At 38.1% G+C, this 19,964-nt stretch overlaps 1 protein-coding gene, 1 long non-coding RNA gene and 1 other non-coding gene across 8 annotated transcripts in view; 1 reads left to right on the forward strand and 2 right to left on the reverse strand.

Annotated features, from left to right (window-relative positions):
* LOC103885021 overlaps nucleotides 1-5,216 on the reverse strand; it is a 67,746-nt gene extending 62,530 nt beyond the window's left edge. For both annotated transcript variants that reach the window (XR_647900.4, XR_001903304.3), the window contains exon 1: nucleotides 5,137-5,216. This is a non-coding gene — a long non-coding RNA (uncharacterized LOC103885021). The remainder of the gene's footprint in view (nucleotides 1-5,136) is intronic.
* Nucleotides 5,195-19,964, forward strand: part of SPEF2 (sperm flagellar 2) — a 203,019-nt gene continuing 188,249 nt past the window's right edge. For 4 of the 5 annotated variants that reach the window (XM_017959489.3, XM_017959487.3, XM_017959490.3 and 1 more), the window contains exons 1-2: nucleotides 5,195-5,400; nucleotides 15,976-16,078. In XM_017959489.3, the coding sequence (XP_017814978.2) occupies nucleotides 5,343-5,400; nucleotides 15,976-16,078 (161 nt within the window). In that variant the 5' untranslated portion in view covers nucleotides 5,195-5,342. The remainder of the gene's footprint in view (nucleotides 5,401-15,975; nucleotides 16,079-19,964) is intronic. The other variant, XM_021939282.2, reaches the window with a different exon arrangement.
* LOC116275119 lies at nucleotides 19,849-19,909 on the reverse strand. The gene has a single exon (XR_004184079.1). It is a non-coding gene; the product is annotated as a U7 small nuclear RNA (small nuclear RNA).

The following is a 19,964-nucleotide window of genomic DNA, read 5'->3' on the forward strand; positions in this document are numbered from 1 at the left end:
ATTACTCTGAATAAGATCATATCCTGCTTGGACTTCCCACTTCCTGAGATATTGTTACTAAATACAATTAGTTAGTTCTATAAAATGGACATAGGAAGTCAGACAGTTCTCTGGAGAAGAAATTTGAGTTTACTATAAGAACATATTTGAAACAGAACCATCAAACCAAAATGACAATGTGCACACATTAGAGATACCAAGAAAACTCATGTGATGGGATGTTTAGAAGTAAAGCCAAGAATGAAATGGTACTAAGTACTTAGTAATGGTACTAAGTTTTTATTCAACAGGACACCCAGATTAACTTCAGATCAATCTCAAGAGAGATTGGTCTAATTGGACATTACTGTTACTGTGCCAACGATTGAAAAGAATCATAATTTGGTGTATCTAGGTCTCATTGCGGGAAGTTTCTTGTATTTACAACAAACAATTACTTCTATATTATTGTACATATAAGATAATGCATAGATTTTATATATATACTTTTTTTTCTATCATTCCATCTAAACCTTTAGAAATTGTTAAACAAAAATTTTTCTGATACTTGTTAAAGAGGGTAAGAAAGACTTTATTCAAGGGACCACTGCAATGGGGTTTTACAATAGGGGAGAAAAATCAAGTTCAACTCCAAATACAAATAAAAGTGGGGATTTATAGCCAAAGAGCATGGTGGTGATCAGTGGATAAAAAATTACTAAAAGGAAACGTCAGGGTCAGGGGGATTCTAGCTAGACTGACTTGACAGGATTCTTCTTGCTGAAGACAGGCCATAGTGATAAGTCCTGGGAATGGTGGAAGATTAGAATTTGATCAGATATCCAAGGTTGGGGATTTTCACTGAATGAACCCAGTTGCATTTTTGCTAAAACTGAATTAGCATGCCACGGATGAGTTTTTGTCAAAATACAATTTTAAATAATTACTTGAAAGGTAAAACTGACTAGAAAAGTAGTTTAATAAAATCTCACCTCTCAAAACAATATAGAGATGTCAATAATCCTAATTGTTAGTTCTGCCACCATTGCCAATAAAAATTATTGAATGCTAGCTGCATGTCAGGTCCTATACTAGGTCTGAGAATAAAAGGAATAAGATACATTCTATTAATGCAAAGGTAGCCCATATAATATAGCAACTAAAACTATTTGTAAATCAATGACAAAATCGCTGCCATTAGAACAAGAGCCTCAATATGGCTTCTTGAAAAGACAAACATAAATTTTCAATCAAGACTCTCTTTGTATTCAACTACCACAAAATACATTTTTTTTTTCCAATAGCACATGGAACACTTTCTAGGATAGACTGTATGTTAGGCCACAAAACATGTCTCAAAAAATTTTTAAAAATTGCAATCATATTAAGTATCTTCTCAGACCACAGTGGAATAAAAATGGACATCAATATAAAGAGAATCTTTGGAAACCACATAAATCATATAAATACACAGAAATTAAATAACATGCTCCTGAACTTCCATAGGTTAATGAAAAAATTCAGATGGAGGTTAAAAAATTTCTTGAGACAAATGAAAATGGAAACACGACATACCAAGACCTGTGGGATATAGCAAAAGTAGAACTAATACGAAAGTTTATAGCATCAAATGCCCACATCAAATAAGTAGAAAAATTTCAAATAAACAGTTTAACAACACACCTCAAGAAACAAGAAAAGCAAGAACAAACCAAATCCAAAATTAGCAGAAAACAAGAAATAACAAACAGCACAGAACTAAACAAAATAGGGACTTTAATAAAAAAGAAACACAAAGGGTCAACAAAATGATAAGTTGGTTCTTTGAAAAGGTAAACAAAATTGATAAACTGCTAACTAGAGTAATCAATAAAAGGAGAGAGAAAACCCAAATAGTATCAGCAAATGATAATGGAGATATTACAATTGATATCACAGAAATATAAACTATTATCAGAGACTATTATATACAACTATGCTAACATACTGGAAAATTCAGGGGAAATGGATACATTTCTGGAACAACTCAACTTAGCAAGATTGAATCAGGAAGAAATACAATACCTGAACAGACCAATCACAACTAGAGAGAATGAATCAGTAATAAAAATTATCCTAACAAACAAAAGCACAGGACCAGATGGATTCACTGCTGAATACTACCAAATGTATAAAGAATTAATACCAATCTTCCTCAAACTATTCTTTAAAAAACTGAGGAGGAGTGAATTCTCCCTGATGCATTCTTTGTATTACCCTGATGTCAAAAATAGATAAGAATGCAACCCAAATAGGAAACTACAGGTTAATATCTTGATGAATATAGATGCAAGAATCCTTAACAAAATACAAGCAAACTGAATTCAATAGCACATCAAAAAGATAATACACAATGATCAAAGGGGATTTATACCAGGGATGCAAGGATGGTTTGACATACACACACCAATAAATGTTATACATCACACCAACAGAATGAAGGACAAAAACCATGTGATGATCTCAAAAGATGCAGAAAAAGCACTTAATAAAATTCAACATTCCATCACGATAAAAACTCTCAACAAACTAAGCATAGAAAGAACATACCTCAAAATAATAAAGACCATATATGACAAGCCCACAGCTAACATATTGAATGGAGAAAAGTTGAAAGCCTTTTCTCTAAAAACTGGAACAAGACAAGGATGTCCACTTTCACTACTCTTATTCAAGAGAGAACTGAAAGTCCTAGCCAAATAAATTAGGCAAGAGAAGAAAGAAAACGTATTTAAATTGGAAGATAGTCCCTTTTTGTAAATGACATAATCTTATATTTTGAAAAATTTAAAAACCACCAAATAGCTTTTATAGCTGATAAGCAAATTCAATAAAGTAACAGGATACAAAATGAACATACAAAAATTAGTAGCATTTCTGTACACTAATACTGAAATAGCTGAAAAATAAATCAAGGCCAGGTGCAGTGGCTCAAACCTGTAGTCCCAAGTCTTTAGGAGGCCAAGGCAGAGGATTGCTTGAGCCCAGGAGTTCAAGACTAGCTTGTGCAACATAGAAAGAACTCATCTCCACCAATGAATGAATGAATGAATAAATAAATAAATAAATAAATAAATAAAGCAATTTCATTTACAATTAGTACAGTACAAATATATACCTAGGAATAAATTTAACCAAGGCAATGAAAGACCCTACAAGAACAATTGCAAAACATTGATGACAGAAATTGAAGTGGACACAAACGGAAAGACACCCCATGTTCATGAACTGGAAGAATTAATATCATTAAAATGATCATGTTACCTAAGACAATCTATAGATTTGATTCAATTCCTATAAAAATACCAATATCATTTTCACAGAAATAGAAAAAACAATCCTAAAATTCATATGGAACCAATAAAGAACCCATATAGCCAAAGCAATCCTAAGCATAAAGAACAAAGCTGGAAACAGCACAGTATCTGACTTTAAATTATATTACAAGGCTATAGTAATTAATACAGCATAAGTTGGAAACAGCACAATATTTGACTTCAAATTACATTACAAGGCTATGGTAATCAAAACAGCTTGGTAGTGGTATAAAAATAGACACAAAGAACAACCTAACAGAATAGAGAACCCAGAAATAAATCCACGTACTTACAGACAACTGATTTTCAACAGAAGTACCAAGAACTATGTTGAAAGAACACCCTCTTCCATAAATGGTGCTGGATAAATTGGCTATCTATATGCAGAAGAGAAAAGCTGAAAAGTATTTCTCACCACATGCAAATATCAACTCAAGATGGATTAAGGCCGCGCGCGGTGGCTCAAGCCTGTAATCCCAGCACTTTGGGAGGCCGAGACGGGCGGATCATGAGGTCAGGAGATCGAGACCATCCTGGCGAACACGGTGAAACCCCGTCTCTACTAAAAAATACAAAAAACTAGCTGGGCGAGGCGGCGGGCGCCTGTAGTCCCAGCTACTCGGGAGGCTGAGGCAGGAGAATGGCGTAAACCCGGGGGGCGCAGCTTGCAGTGAGCTGAGATCCGGCCACTGCACTCCAGCCCGGGCGACAGAGCCAGACTCCGTCTCAAAAAAAAAAAAAAAAAAGATGAATTAAAGACTTAAATGTATATATACATAATGGAATACCATTTGTCTACAGAAAAAAATGAAAACAGGTCATTTGCAGCAACATAGATGGAACTGGAGGCCATTATGTTCAGTGAAATAGACCAGGCAACAGAAAGACAAATACTGCATGTTCTTACTCACATGTGGTAGCTAAAAAAGTTGATCTCCTGGAGATAGAGAACAAAATTATCAGTACCACAGGCTGGAAAGGATGTGAGGGTGGGAAGGGGAAATGAAGAGTGGTTGGTGAATGGGTACAAACTTATAGTTAGATGGAAGAAATAGGGTCTAATGTTAGCTAGCAACTGGGGTGACTATAGTTAGCAATGATACATTGTATATTTCAAAATAGCTAGAAGAGAAGATTTGAAATGTTACCAACGTATATAAATGATAAATACTCAAGGTGATGGATACCACAAATACCCTTTTTCTTCTTCCTCTTCTTTTTAATTTTTCTTCCTCTTCTTTGATCTCTCCTGGTTCTCCTCTTTCTTGTTCTCCTTCTCCTTTCTTCTCTTCTTCCTGTTCCTCCTCTTCCCCCTCCTCCTCCTCTTCTTCCTCTCCCTCTCCTTCTCCTTCTTGTTCTTCTTTTTTCTTTTTTCTTTTTTTGAGACAGAGTCTCCTTCTGTTGCCCAGGCTGGAGTGCGGTGGCTCAATCTCGGTTCACTGTAAACTCTGCCTCCTGGGTTGATCCTTCCACATCAGCATCCTGAACAGCTGGACCACAGGCGCAAGCCACCACGCCCGCTTAATTTCTTATAGAAAAAAAAAAGGTTTCTGCTACCTTGCCCAGGCTGGTCTTGAACTCCCAGCGTCAAGCGAGCACCACACCCTCTACAAAGTGGTAGGATTATTGGCGTGAGCCACGGAGCCCTGCGGAGACTCCCGTTTTTCTTTCTGCTCACCTAAGAAGCCCCTGCTGTGTCCCTAAGTGTTCCCGCCTCGCCCCTGCCCACACCCACTGCTCCCTAACTTCTCTCACAGGCCCCCACTGCCTCCTCCCGCGCTGGCGCACGCTCAGGTCTTACCCGCCAGCAGGTGGCGGAACACGATTTTCTGTCGTCTGCGGCTGAGCCCTGGCGTCCCCTCTTCTCTATGCCTTTCGTCTAGTTCCAGCCTGGATACGCTTCCTTAGCAAAGGGTTGCCCTTGGCAACAGGAGGACGCGGGAGGGCGGGCTTGGTTCCTGGCGAGTTTCTTAGCACCTGCCTGCGGTCTGAGGCACCGGCTAAACCATGTCGGAGATCCTGTGCCAGTGGCTCAACAAGGAGTTGAAGGTGTCCCGGACCGTGAGTGAGTGACCATAGCCAGGGGCGAGCGGCTGAGGGGCTAGCGGAGCGCAGAACCTGCAGCTCAGAGCACTCAGGGAAGGTGGCGGGCAGGGCGCGAGCTGCGCAGGTGGGGCACCTGAGGAGCCGGCAGCACCCCGCAGTGAGCAGCTCTGCTTGGTAGTGCCCCAGGTCCGTCCTGCCACCTCCCTACAGCTCACCCCAGCCAGGGCAAGGCCTTGTCACGTCCCTACTCTGCCGCTCTCACGTCCCCACTCTTGTCACGGTGGGCCCAACCCGCAGGCATTTTGACTTGTGATGTGGTTCTAGGCAATCAGCGGGTTTAGGAAGGTCTCTTTTGCTTCTGTGGAGAGGAAACTTTGCTGAACTCTGTAGTGTGACCCTAACGATGCCTCCTTCACATCACCAGAAGCAGAAGCATGGTGTGCTTGCTGGCTAGTCGATGAAATATGAAGCCCCTGGACAAGTTACAATACCTTCTCTGAATGTGTTTCCTTCTCTATAAAATGGACCTAATAATGCTTTCTATACTTAACTGACCGGCAGGGGAGGGTGGGTGTAAAATAAGTTAATGTAGAATACGTTAACATTTACAAATTTTAGTAAATGTTAAGCCCCAAATCACAAACTTTAGCTATTTCTGGTCACTATTGGCTCTTGCCCAGAGCTGACCTTATTCACCAACCTAATTTTATCCTAACCATGCAGTTGCCACCCAAAGTTTCCAAGTCTGACAACCGCAGAGGCAATTTTACATGCTGGCAGCTTCCTTGACTGCCTGGTAATTCTTCAGTAGGAGTTCATTTTTCAGTTGGTTTTTTTTTTTTTTTTTCCTTAAGGGAAGAGGTTTTCAGGAAGTCATTTCAGTTCATTTTCCCAGAAGAACTTGCTTAACACCAGCTTGCTACCAGAGAGGCAGTGGTGCCAGTTCAACCTTAGGTTATCCACAGAAGTTGCTAGATCGGTAGTGTTTCTGTGGGTGCAAAGTAGTTATTAATACTCTCAGCATGAGGATCTTTAACACAGAGCATCTCCTGTTGCATTTCTTGAGGCAGAAACGTCAGACTCTTTCTTTGTCAAATGACCATGTACACACTCCCTATGAACCGCAATAAATTCTTTCCTGGTATTCTATAATTATCCCATTGTGTCTCCAACTGTTTATTTGCTAAAATATGATGGACTGGGTACAATATTTAGCATTTATTGTTTCTTATTCCTGTCTCACCATAGGAGCCAAAATAAAATATCATGCCCTTAAGTTGTACTCTTCTAAAGGAAAAGCAGATACATATTGCTTAGTTTAATTTAGTTCATTTATTTTATTAGTAAAAAGCACACCCGGGCTGGGCACTGTGGCTCACGCCTGTAATCCTAGCCCTTTGGGAGGCTGAGGCAGGCGGATCATGAGGTCAGGAGTTTGAGACCAGCCTGGCTAACATAGTGAAATCCTGTCTCTGCTAAAAATACAACAATTAGCCGGGCATGGTGGCGGGTGCCTGTAGTCCCAGCTACTTCGGAGGCTGAGGCAGGAGAATCGCTTGAACCCGGGAGGCGGAGGTTGCAGAGAGCCGAGATTGCGCCACTGCACTCCAGCCTGGGTGACAGGGCGAGACTCTGTCTCAAAAAACAAACAAACAAAAAACAAAACAAAACAAAAACCACCCTTTGCTGAAGTCCCCAGGACTCTATTGCAACATTTTGAAATACTTTTAGGAGAAATAAATGAAATTAATAAAGACACATAAAATAAAAACAGTAGGTGCCATTATAATTTTAATTAGTTTTGGAAATTTTGGTTTTGAGAGGTGGAGAAAGAATGACTTCATTCTGTAAACATGAAAAGGCTGAAGACTAAGTAAGAATTTTAACAACATTTAGCCTATGAATGGAAACTTCCTGGCATCTGCTTTCCTGAGTTGTAGATCTGGAAGCTAGCAGAGACACCCCGTTCTAATGGAGTGTCCTGCTTTCCATTCACTAGCAAATGTATTAATTTTTTTTAATCGCAACTACTATAAGAGAGATAGACCTAAAGAGTCCTCGAGGAGGTAACCAGATTCCACATTGTAAAAGGCCTTTGGACTATAGGGAACACACTTAACTGTGTTTGTAAGCCAACAAGCTAGGATTTGTGCACCCAAGGAAGCACATTTCCTACTGCTGCTGTCCCATCACCAGATAAACTGTTCTGTGGTGCACAACGGAAGGCTTTGGATGGTTAGTAGAATCTATCATGGAAGGACTGTGAGTAGGTACAACCTCTGGGGAAAGTAATCAGGCAATTTCTGGGTAAGGGAAATGTAAAGAGCAAGAACTTGGAGGTTAGACTGCTTGGAAATCTTTTGGACAAGTTATTTACCTAAATTTCATCATACTTAAAAACAACAATACTAATGATACCTCATCTGGTTGTATCAAGATTAAATGGGATATTAAATGTAAAGCATTTAAAATAGCACTTTGGATATAAATTCTAAATCTTATTTCTCCGCATCTATCAAATAAAAATAAAAACACCAACGTATAAGGATATTTGAACAAGGATGTTTATTGCTACATGAATTACAGGGGCAAAAATAAAAATTGAAAACAATCTGAGTATCCTTCAGAAGTGTAATGCTTGGATAAATGGTGCTTTATTCATACTATGAATTGTTATGCAGTTATTACAAAGAATGAGTTAACTGCTATAACTTTTGGCCTAAAGGATATTTATGTATTTTTGTCAAGTAAAAACCAAAAGTTAGAGCTTACTGTGACTAGTATAATTATATATTTGTACCAATTAGGAAACACACACTTATGAATATGGACATTTATATGGACATGAAGAAAAGTATGGAAAGACATATACTGGACTATTGACATACACATGAGTCTTCATATTATGGTTTGCGTAAGAATAAAGGAAAGTGTGGAAGGATATAAGCAAGTGTGTTATAGGGATTACCCTGGGGAAGTGGGAGATTGCTAGCTTTTCTTTATACATCTCTGTTATCTGGCTTGTTGGTTATATTGCCTTTGTAATTTGAAGGGAAAATTCAATAGAGCATTAAAGATAAAAAAATCAAAAGAAGCCAAACATCACATGACAAAATAGGAGAAAAAGAGGTTTAATACTTTAGTTGAAATGTCATAAGCATATTAAAGTATTGTGAGAGCTTGTGGAACAGTTATATGGAGTTCAAATGAAGTCTACGAATGAAAGAATAATAAATAATGAAAGTTATCCCTTATTGAACATTTATGTAGGTATACCAGACCCTGTTCTAAGCTCTTTACATATATTTTCTTATTTAATCTTAAAAACAACCCTAAGAGGTATTGCCCTGGATGTTCAGGTGAGTCAGGAGGAGGAGAGGGCTTAGTAATTTGTTCAAGGTCTATAGCTAGTAGGCCGTAGAGCTAGAATTTGAACTTAAGCTTTTAGGTCCTATATTGGACATTAAAGTTTTAAACTTAGGTATAAATATATATGTTTAAGTAACTCTCTCAAATATATTCATTTGAGCTCTTTTTATAAGGATTATTTTTCATTTGAAGTCACAAGAAATACAAAAATTCAGCCATCTAGGCATGTTATAATATCATAGGGCATAACCTAATTCCTAGATGGTTAAGTGGCAAAGGTGGATGAATTAGTGTTTGTTCAGAAGTGGCCCAGTCCATCGTTGCTTGTTGGGACAAAGAAACAGGAGAGAATGCCGAGCCTGTGCATTTGCTGCCTTGTGAGGCTAAATAATGGTTCCGTTGTTGGAGAGGCAGTCAAAGCTAATGTGTGCTGTGTTTTACTTTTTCTGATCTAGAGATATTTCATCTAGATAGCAGTGATAGGTGAAATTAGATTAGATTAAAGTCATAATTCCTGCCCCTCTGACTTACAGTACTTAGGAAAGCCACATTGTTCAATAGTATTTTCCAACGTTACTTCTACTACCAAAAGCTTCTGAAATTACAATAGTTGTGAATTATTCTACTGCTAGGGCATATTCCTATTTTAAATAAGGTTAATTAATATATTGGAATATATTAATCATTGCTTACATGATATATCAAAAAATTAAATAGATACATTTTTGTAAGTTTTAAGAGACAATCTATGCTCCTTGTTAATTGGGTTTGGGTTTTTTTTTTCAAATGAGTTTCCATAGATGATTAATCTTGTCCTTTTATATTAAACCTTAGTAGCATTTGTTTTGGAGAGTGATATTTTCTACTCTTTGTCCTAAATTTTAGGGGCATCCTCTCCTGCATTAATGATACTTTCTTGATTCGTTCTTTTGTCCTAACATTTTCAGAAGGATCATATTTTATTTTAAGAAAAGATAGAGATATCAAAAAATCCCATTGAATATTCATTTTTGTGCAACAAAATAAAAATAAAATAAAAGTTCATAATGTATTGTGGTAACCTTACCACATTACGGAATCATATAACTTTGGATCTGAAAAATAATCTTGAACATCATTTAATTCTTCAGCAGATGAGGAAATCTAATCAGATGTGTTAAGAGCGTTGTTTAGGATTATGCACCTAGGTAGTAGCAAGTTAGCAGGAGATTCTGAGCCTGCTACCTTTTAGTTCTTGTCTTCTTTAAACCTGGAGTCTAAACCTTACACATTTTCTCATACTTAAACTCTCAGAATCATTAGAAAATATACTGCTTCTGATGTAAAGCAACAGATTTTGATACTTCCTGGCTAGCCTTGCAGCATTTTTCTTGATTAAAACTTGGCTATCATTGACTAAAAATTAATACAGCAAGTCTACTAGCAGAAGGCTATTGTGTAAATCAAAGCAAAAATTTTACAAAATAGAGTTCCAAGAAAAGACTGATGCTCAGTATTTTCACAATTAAAAAGGGTTATAATATAGCAATTGAGATTTAGTTTCAGATAGTAAATCTCAGGAATTATGACAAAGCCTTCAAAGGATAAAACCGTGAAGACTGAGCATCCTATTCTGACTAAAGGAAAGAAAACATCAGTATCCCCTGCCGAAGATCTCAGGACACATCTGTATTTGCACAAAATTAGATTTATAGATTTGTTGTAACAAGAGAGAACATGTACCATGAGGACTGCGGGGCATCTCGGTAAGAAGGTGCTAGAAATGACTTGGGCTTGTGTTAGGTATTTTTGAAGAGGGTTCCAGGAAGTGGTGCCTTGCTGTGAATGAAATCCTGTCCAGAAGCATAGGAAATTTTATGATTTAGGTATCTTAATAAATCTTATCTAGAAGGTAAGAAAAATGATCAAAGCAAAGCTATAATTAGTAGAGAAGCAGCAATCATTCTTATTGGCCGGAATAGGGACATACTTGGTTATTTTTGTGTTTTGGACAATATTCTTGTTTTGGTCTGAGCTCAGACGTGATTACAGAGGGATTTTGTTTTTGTTTTGCTCCATCAGTGTCACAGAGTCTGATGTTGGTGTGCTGTGAAATTGGTTATGTTCAGCGGGAGAATGCCAAGGCCTAGCTGTGGGCACCCAGCCAGTTTCTAGGAACACCACAGCCTGGTAGGACCATGCCAGTTCCAAGCCTTCAGCAGGGTTTTTTGTTTGTTTGTTTGTTTGATCTCAAATGAGAGTAAATTTGCTTGGCTTTTTAAATGTAGTTGATAGTGCAGGCTAGATCTTTCCTACTCTAGTAAAGGAGGAGTAAAGGCCACAGAGTGTAAAATGGTATGGGTCTGCAGTCCCTTACCTCAAAAATTCTAAAATCCAAAAATCTCTGAAAACTGCAACTTTGTACATTACTCATTTGGCAGCAAAACCTGACCAGAAATGCCATGAGGCTGTTTAGTCCTTATTTATTTCACTGGATGTGACTATTTAAATATTTTGCTGTATCAATAGACTGTGTTTAAGTACAGGTGCTTCCCCAGACGAGTGGGGGAGTTATAGCCTATCTGGCCTAAAGAGTGGACCTGTATATGAATGCCAGGAATTGCCAAATGTTTGCTTTCTGAGTACTGAATTGTGTTTTAAACAAGCATGTTTGTACTGTAATCATTAAGGATCTGTTATTCACAGTTTGTGTAATTAATATGACCTGTTTTCTTAAATTAGAAGACAGTAATAATAACAATAAAAATAATCACTGAACTTTCACTGTGGACCAGGCAGTGTGCTAAGCATTTTACATACAAGATTTAATTCTCAAAACTACTCTTATAAGGTAGAGCCCATCACTCTCTCATTTTTACAGATGAGAAACTGTGGCTACATAGTTGTCCAAGGTGAAGCAGCTTGTAAATGAGCCACGAGTCTAACAGAGAATCTTTCTCCAGAACCTGTGTTCTCCTTATCACCATGTGGAATGTGGATGGCTTTCTGTGCTTCCTCCAGCTGGCTAAGGGCCATTTTGATGGAAAGGCACATAGATCATTTCACCTGCTGTCCCAGCCTAACATAGACCCATCACCGAGGCCTGCATCAAAGATTTATTAGAAAAGGAAAGTTTAGTGATGGGGACCAGGCATGTGGCTTGGAAGATTAGAGGCGGGGTTGAGTTGCTGCTAAATAATTTTAATCCCAGATGTAAGTAATTTTGGGTTTAGGATGAAGATTGTCACTGGGCTCCCACGGTTTATTTACTTATCATATTCTTTCATTGTTGCTTGTTCTGGAGTCAACCTACCTCTTTTTCCCCATACAGAATTTCAATTGTTAGTGCAAATTACTTTATAGAGGTGGGCATCCTGAAATTAGTCATAGTATTCAGTGACATTTGTGGGAAGAAGAACATGACAAACCAAACAGAAAAAAAAAATAAGCGTTTTCTTTCCTTTTCTTTTTTCCTCACTGTTTCTCTCTCTCCCTATCACCTTTGTCTCTTACTCTGTCTCTCTGTGGCTTCTTATCTGTCTTCTTTTATTTTTTGACATGGAGTCTTGCTCTGTCACCAGGCTGGAGTGCAGTGGCGCAATCTCGGCCTACTGCAACCTCCGCCTCCCGGGTTCAAGCAATTCCCCTGCCTCAGCCTCCTGAGTAGCTGGGGCTACAGGCACATGCCACCATGCCCAGCTACTTTTTGTATTTTTAGTAGAGACAGGGTTTTACCATATTGGATTACAGGCATGAGCCACCGGGTCCGGCCCTGTCTTCTTATATGTTTTAATCTATTAGTCCCAGTGTATACACTTTTTCTTCAGCTTTTTCTTTCCTCGTCTAATTTCTTATACGTGTTCTTTTTTCTTTTTCTTTAATTTTTTTCTCCAAGTTTCCCCTTTGTTGCTTTTCTCATTTGCTATATTCTTCATTCATTGTTCTAGTTTCTGCTAATGTGGCACATGGGAAATCTGAAATGTCTTATGCATAAAAAACTTCAGACAGATATTTTGGTACTTGCTTATTTGTTGTAAACTACTCTGATAATGAAGTACATAAGTGTTTACTATCCTTCTTTAACCTTTATACTATAAACACTTCTATTTTATCCATATCATAATTGCCTTATTAATATGTCATGCCATTTCAAAGGAAATGGGTAATGATTTTATTTTTCTGGCTACCTTTTTGTAGAAAATGGTTTGCTACAGACCGTTTGTCAGCCAAATTGAAGATGAAGGAAAGGGATTTAGTATTCCCCAGTTATTCCTGGGCTAGACTTTCAGCATTCAGTCAACGTGAACAACAGGCACAGTGCAAACCCCAGAGGGAGGCAGGAAGGAAAAGAGATTACCTGAAGGTAACATAGCAACAGCTCTTGAACAGAAAGCAATAAGCCAAAAACTGGGACAAGAGCCTGATAGCATAGGAAGAGAAAGACACAGGTACATCCATAGATGAATAATGGTTTTAGGTCCAGTGGCTCTTTAGAAAACTAAGGGAAGTATAGGGATAGGTTAGGGAGGAGAGAAGGGAAGAGGCAGAAAGAAGGAAGCAACAGAGAGAAGAGGTGAAAGACACAGCTAGAGCACCCTGGGTGGCACATTGAGGATCGTGGTGGCAACGAGAGCTTTGGAGTCTGTGAGGGAAGGAGAAAGCTGCAGTGACACAGGAGGAGGTGGCACACTTTGGCCCATTGGAGCAGAAGGAACCCTTTGGATTTCAGTTGCTTTAAAGACTACTGAGGTATGAAGCCGGAAGACACTTGCTGAATAACAGATGACATTTGGTATAAGATCAAGCCAATCCTCATTTTAGTAGCATCACAAAGCATTATGATATTCAAGTGGTGTCGCATTAAAGTCAGAAAACATCATTGCCTAGGTTATGAAGCTCAAGCTTAACTTGTGCTGTAAGGTGTTCCAGGCGGTACAGTAGATCTAGCTGAGTTATAAAGCTCAGGTATGCCATGGATTTCAAATTCTCCTGCTGGAAGCTTTGGGACATACGGTTCTCTAACTATATTTTCTCAAGAATTGCTTCAGTGTTTCACATTAAGACATAGCTTTGGAAGGACAGATATGACTGACAGGAAGGGCATCAAACCATCAACTCTGAAAGAATGTATCATGGGTTTAGAGTGAGATCATTGTGCCCTAAATAGTTTTAAAATGATGATAAAACTGGTCTGTTTGTGGAAAAGCTTGCCAAACTCCACTAATAGGTGCCAGACTGTGGACTTTAAGAATAGATGGAATGTGTCTGTTCTCACCTGAACTATAGCTGAACACAAGTTTATGTGATTGGAAGCTTTCATTTTCCTAGAGCTTATAAAAGTTTCATTTCTTTTTACCTATTGCTAAAGTGATCCATAGATAAAAGCACTGTTTCCCCTTAATGTTTTTTACCTTTTATTTTTTCTATTGCAAATAGAAATTATGTAACCATAATTAATAGATTCTAATTCTAGACAGTTCAAGAACTCACCCTGAATAAATAGAATCAATGGGAATCATTGACATCTTTTTAAACTACTTTTATTATTGTATTGACTCAACTTAAGGATTGGGGTATTCCTCTGAGTCTAAAGGATTTTGAGAACAGATCTTAAGAAAGTCTTAGGGAAAACTGTGGTCTGGCATCAGATATGCAAAAAAGTATCATAATATGGTGTAATCTTTGGAGTGTGGACTGTGCAGTGGCTGTTATGGAGCAATTTAGCTCACCTTCCTGCAACTACACAACCAAGCGTCACGTCTACAAATCAGGAAGGAATGTTATTTCTTCACGGTCAACTAGCCACCTCATTATTAGTCAGACAGGTAAAATAGAAGAATCTGGTAAAAATGAATTTGTGATACTGAATGACATATAATATTTCAACCGATGCTAACTAAAGGACCCTGATGGAAGCATGTTGAATGTTTGTGGAGGATTTTGAAGTGATTTGAGAGATGATGGCTTTGGCCTATGATAATATAATTTATTTTATATATAATCCTTAAATACCATGTAACTCTATATATTTTACTTTATAAGAAAAATACAAGTAACTCAAAACTAAGAACATTTTTTTTTTAAAGCAAATTCTATTGAACACTAAAAAAATATTTTTTCTCGGCTGGGCGTGGTGGCTCATGCCTGTAATCCCAGCACTTTGGGAGGCTGAGTCGGGTAGATCTTGAAGTCAAAAGATCGACACCAACCTGGGCAACATGGTGAAACCCCCCTCTCTACTAAAAATACACAAATTAGCCGGGTGTGGTGGCACACGCCTGTAGTCCCAGCTCCTCGGGAGGCTGAGTCAGGAGAATCACTTGAACCTGGGAGGCAGAGGTTGTAGATCATGCCACTGCACTCCAGCCTGCAACAGTGAGACTCCATCAAAAAAAAACAAAGAAAAAAATTCTGCACTTATCATTATGTGCCTACTATGTGGCAGGCATGGTACCCAGCAATTCTCAAACATTACTGTATAAGAGAGCTATTAATATTAAACAGCTCTCTGAGATCAGATATAGATATGATTATCTCTATTCTAGACATGAGGCTGAAACTCAGGAAGATGAAGCAGCTTGCCCAATGTCACACAGCTAGTAAGAGGCAGAGCCAAGATTCCAAGACAGATGTCTCTGGCTCCAAAGTCAGTTTTCCCTGGGCTCTCTCTCCATAATTGCATGGGACAATAACTGGGCCATAGTGTCCCCTCTGAACCATGAAGGAGAAGTTTGATTATGCTCAGGAGGTTTTAAGAACGTGCAAATGGCTTTAGTAAACTTTCCATTGTTTTACAGGTTAAAATGAAGTCTTCGTTTAAAAGAAGTTAGCTTGCATCTCACTTGGCCAAAATATGCTATCCTCCTAGATTGCATGGGTTATCCAACTAAAGTATTAGAGTATAATTTTATAAAATATCTTTAAGGCTGGTTTTTAATCTAATGTTATTTACAAATTTTTTTGGTAGCATTTTTAAAAAAAATTTTATCCATTGTCTTTCTCTTCCTTCAAAAATTTGTATTTCATCAATTATTGATTTATATTTATTTGGGGATCTTTGTAAAATATCTATGTTAAATGTCAACCTTTTCCTTTGGTTATTAAAAGACGTTTCTAGAAATATATTCATGGCATTTTGAGTTCCAGTTAAATTGTGTAGTTTTTAGTGTATGTATATTTAAAGGGATCATTAGCTCTATGAGCAACATTGTATTCATGGTTTTTATCTCAATGTTTTGAAACTCAGGTCCCAAGTCATTTGCAAAGGCATTTTCCAGTGGCTTTCTACTTGGAGAAGTTCTATACAAGTTTGAACTTCAGGATGATTTTTCAGAATTTTTGGACAGCAGGTTAGTGAGATTATTCTTTGTTGTTGTTGTTATTGATTTGTTTTGAGACAAGGTCTTGTTCTGTTACCGAGACTGGAGTGCAGTAGCGTGATCATAGCTCACTGCAACCTTGAACTCCTGGGATCAAGCAATCCTCTTGCCTCGGCTTCCCAAATAGGTGGAACTACAGGTGCATGCCACCACGACTGGCTAATTTTTGTATTTTTGGTATAGACGGGGTTTGCCATGTTGCCCAGGCTGGTCTTGAACCCCTGGGCTCAAGTGATCCTCCTGCTTCAACCTTCCAAAGTGTTGGGATTACATGCGTGCACCTCCACTCCTGGCCTACTCTTTAGTTTCAAGAAAAGTTAATTTCTTTGGCATTTGGAAAATCCAAAGTTAACTTCAAAGAATCATTAATCATAAGATCCCTTCCAAACCTCAAACACCCAAGCAGAACCATTAATATGGAAATTGTTCCTTCCTGGCACATACATTTTTTATTTTCTCAAGAGTACAAAGGAGAGACTGTTATGTGGTTGCAGCAAGACCTCATCTCTAAAGGGGACTTATTTTACACCAGATTTCTTCCTGTTTTGTTAATTGATTGTTCCTTCTTTTAAGAGAAGAAGTGAAACAACATATAGTGCTTTGGGTAGACAATTAGTATTATTATTTGTGGTTTAAAACTATAAAATAGAACTTAACTACTAATAAAAAATTCACAATGGTTTTTGTTTTTAGTGGCTATATTGAAATATAATTTATGTACCACAATTCACCTAATATATTCACATATTTAGTATCTTCACAACCATCACCACCATCTAAACATCCAGCCTCTGGCACCTACTAATCTACTTTTCTGTCTCTATGGATTTGCCTATTCTACACATTTTATATCAATGGAATCACACAATTTGTGACATTTTGTGACTGGCTTCTTCACTTAGGATAATGTTTTCAAGGTTCACCCATGTTAGCAAGTATCAGTATTTCTTCATTTATATTTATTTTCTGAATAATTTCTATTATATGGATACACCATACCATATTTTGTTTACCTATTTATCAATTGATGGATACAATCCTCCTTTGGTATTCTTGGGGTATTGGTTCCTGGACCCTCTACAGATATCAAAACCCAATAGGGCAGCCATTAAAGTTTAAAGTTCCAAAATCATCTCCTTTGACTCCATATCTCACATCCAGGGCACATTGATGCAAGAAGTGAGCTCCTATGGCATTGGAAATCTCTGCCCCTGTGACTTTCAGGGTACAGCCCCTCTCCTGGCTGCATTCACAGGCTGGTGTTGAGTGTATGTGGATTTTCCAGGTGCATGGTGCAAGCTGTCGGTGGATCTACCATTCTGGTTTCTGGAGGACAGTTGCTCTCTTCTCATAGCTCCACTAGGTGGTGCCCCACTAGAGACTGTGTTTGGGGGCTCTGACCCCACATTTCCCATCTACACTGCCCTAGCAGAAGTTCTCCATGAGGGCTCCATGCCTGCAGCAAACTTCTTGAATGCTTTGCTGCTTAGAAATTTCTTCCACCAGAAATCTTAAATCATCTCTCTTAGGTTCAAAGTTCCACAGATCTTTAAGGCAGGAGTAAAATGCCACCAGTCTCTTTGCTAAAGTATAGCAAAATCACCTTTATTTCAGTTCCCAATAAGTTCCTCATCTCCATGTGGCTATTAGAATATATAAGTAACACTTACAACTCAATAATAAAAAGACAATCCAATTTAACAATAGGCAAAGGATCTGAATAGACATTTCACCAAAGAAGCTAACACACAACTAATAAGGAGACGAATAGATGCTCAACATCATTAGTGTATTATTCCATTTTCACACTGCTGATAAAGACACACCCAAGACTGGGCAATTTACAAAAGAGAGTTGTTTATTGGACTTGTAGTTCCACATGGATGGGGAGGCCTCACAATCATGGTGGAAGGCAAGGAGGGGCAAGCCACATCTTACATCGATGGCAGCAGGCAAAGAGAGAGGTTGTGCAGAGAAGCTCTTGTTTTTAAAACCATCAGACCTTGTGAGACACATTCACTATCATGAGAACAGCATGGGAAAGACCCACCCCTATGATTCAGTCATCTCCCACTGGGTTCCTCCCACAACATGTGAGAATTATGGGAGCTACAAGTTGAGATTTGGGTCAGGACACAGAGCCAAACCATATCAATTCGTGTTTAGGAAAATGCAAATCAAGATCACGAGATACCACTTCACACCCACTAGGATGGCTATAGGCAGAAAGATAGACAATAACAAGTGATGATAAGGACATAGAGAAATCAAAACCCTCATATAATGTTAGTGCAAATTTAATTCAGGCACTTAAAAAAACTGTTTAGTTGTGCCTCAAAAGGTAAACATAGACTGTCATACCCAACAATTCCACTTGTAGGTATACACCCAAGAGAAATGAAAACCTATCCACGTGATAACACAATGTTCATAGCAGATTATTCCTAATAGCCAAAAAGTAGAAACAACTCAAATATAGTTGGCCCTCTGTATCCATGATTTCCACATCCATGAATTCAACCACTTGCAATTCAAAAATATTTGGGAAAAAAAAGTAACAGAGTTCCAAAGAGAAAAACTTGTATTTGTCACAAACTGAGTACTACATTGAATCCACAAGAATGAAGTAATACGCAGGCATTGTATTAGATATTATAAGCAATCTAGAGATGATTGAAAATATACAAAAGGATGTATATAGATTATATACAAATACTATACTATCTTATGTGAAACCACCTCAACCTGGACTTCATTGTCCATATCACTGTCAGCATTTTGGTCAAAGCCATTCAACAAGTCTCTAAGAAGTTCCAAACTTTTCAACATTTTCCTGTTTTCCTCTGAGCCCTCCAAACTGTTCCAACCTTTGCCTGTTACCCAGGTACAAAGTTGCTTCCACATTTTCTGTTATCTTTCTAGTAGTATCCCACTCTCTGCGGTACCAAGTTACTGTATTAGTCCATTTTCACATTGCTATAAATATATACCCGAGACTGGGTAATTTATAAACGAAAAAGATTTAATTGACTTATACTTCCACATTGCTGGGGAGGCCTCAGGAAACTTACAGTCATGGCAGAAGAGGAAGCAAACACATCCTTCTTCACAAGGCAGCAGGAGAGAGAAGAGTTAGTAGCAAAGTGGGAAGGGCCCCTCATAAAACTCTCAGATCTCATGAGAACTAACTCACTATCACAGGACCAGCATGGGGGAAGCTGCCTCCATGATCCAATCCTATACCTCCCACCAGGTATCTCCTTAGACATGTAGGAATTGTGGGGATTGCGGTTCAAGATGAGATTTGGGTGGGGACACAAAGCTTAACCATATCAGCTGCTTTATTATTTCTGTTCTTATTGTCATTTCTGGACTTCTGCTTGTTTTGGGTTTAGTTTTCTTTTTGTAGTTTCTTGTTATGGATGGTTAACTTTTTTATTTTAGATTTTCTTTTTTAACATTTGCATTGATGGCTATAAATTTCCCTGTAAGCACTGATTTAGCTGTATCAGGTAAGTTTTGGTATGTCATTTTGCGTCTTTATTTATCTCAAATAATATTCTAATTTCCCTTGTGATTTCTTCTTTGATTCTTTATTATTTAGGAGGATGTCATTTAATTTCCACATACTTTTGAATTTTCCAAATTTGCTGTGTTACTTATTTCTAATTTAATTACAATGTCATTGGACAACACAGTTATTTCAATCTCTTTAAACTTAATGAAATTTTTTTTTGGTGAAAGGTTTCTGGTAAAACCTATAAAACCAGCTAGACAAATTCTAAAAGAGCTGCAACATTTATTGAAGCTGTTTTTAAAAATGGTCTAACAGGCCGGGCGCGGTGGCTCAAGCCTG

Source organism: Papio anubis, chromosome 5, assembly GCF_008728515.1.
Source record: "Papio anubis isolate 15944 chromosome 5, Panubis1.0, whole genome shotgun sequence".
In the NCBI taxonomy this organism is placed as follows: Eukaryota; Metazoa; Chordata; class Mammalia; order Primates; family Cercopithecidae; genus Papio; species Papio anubis.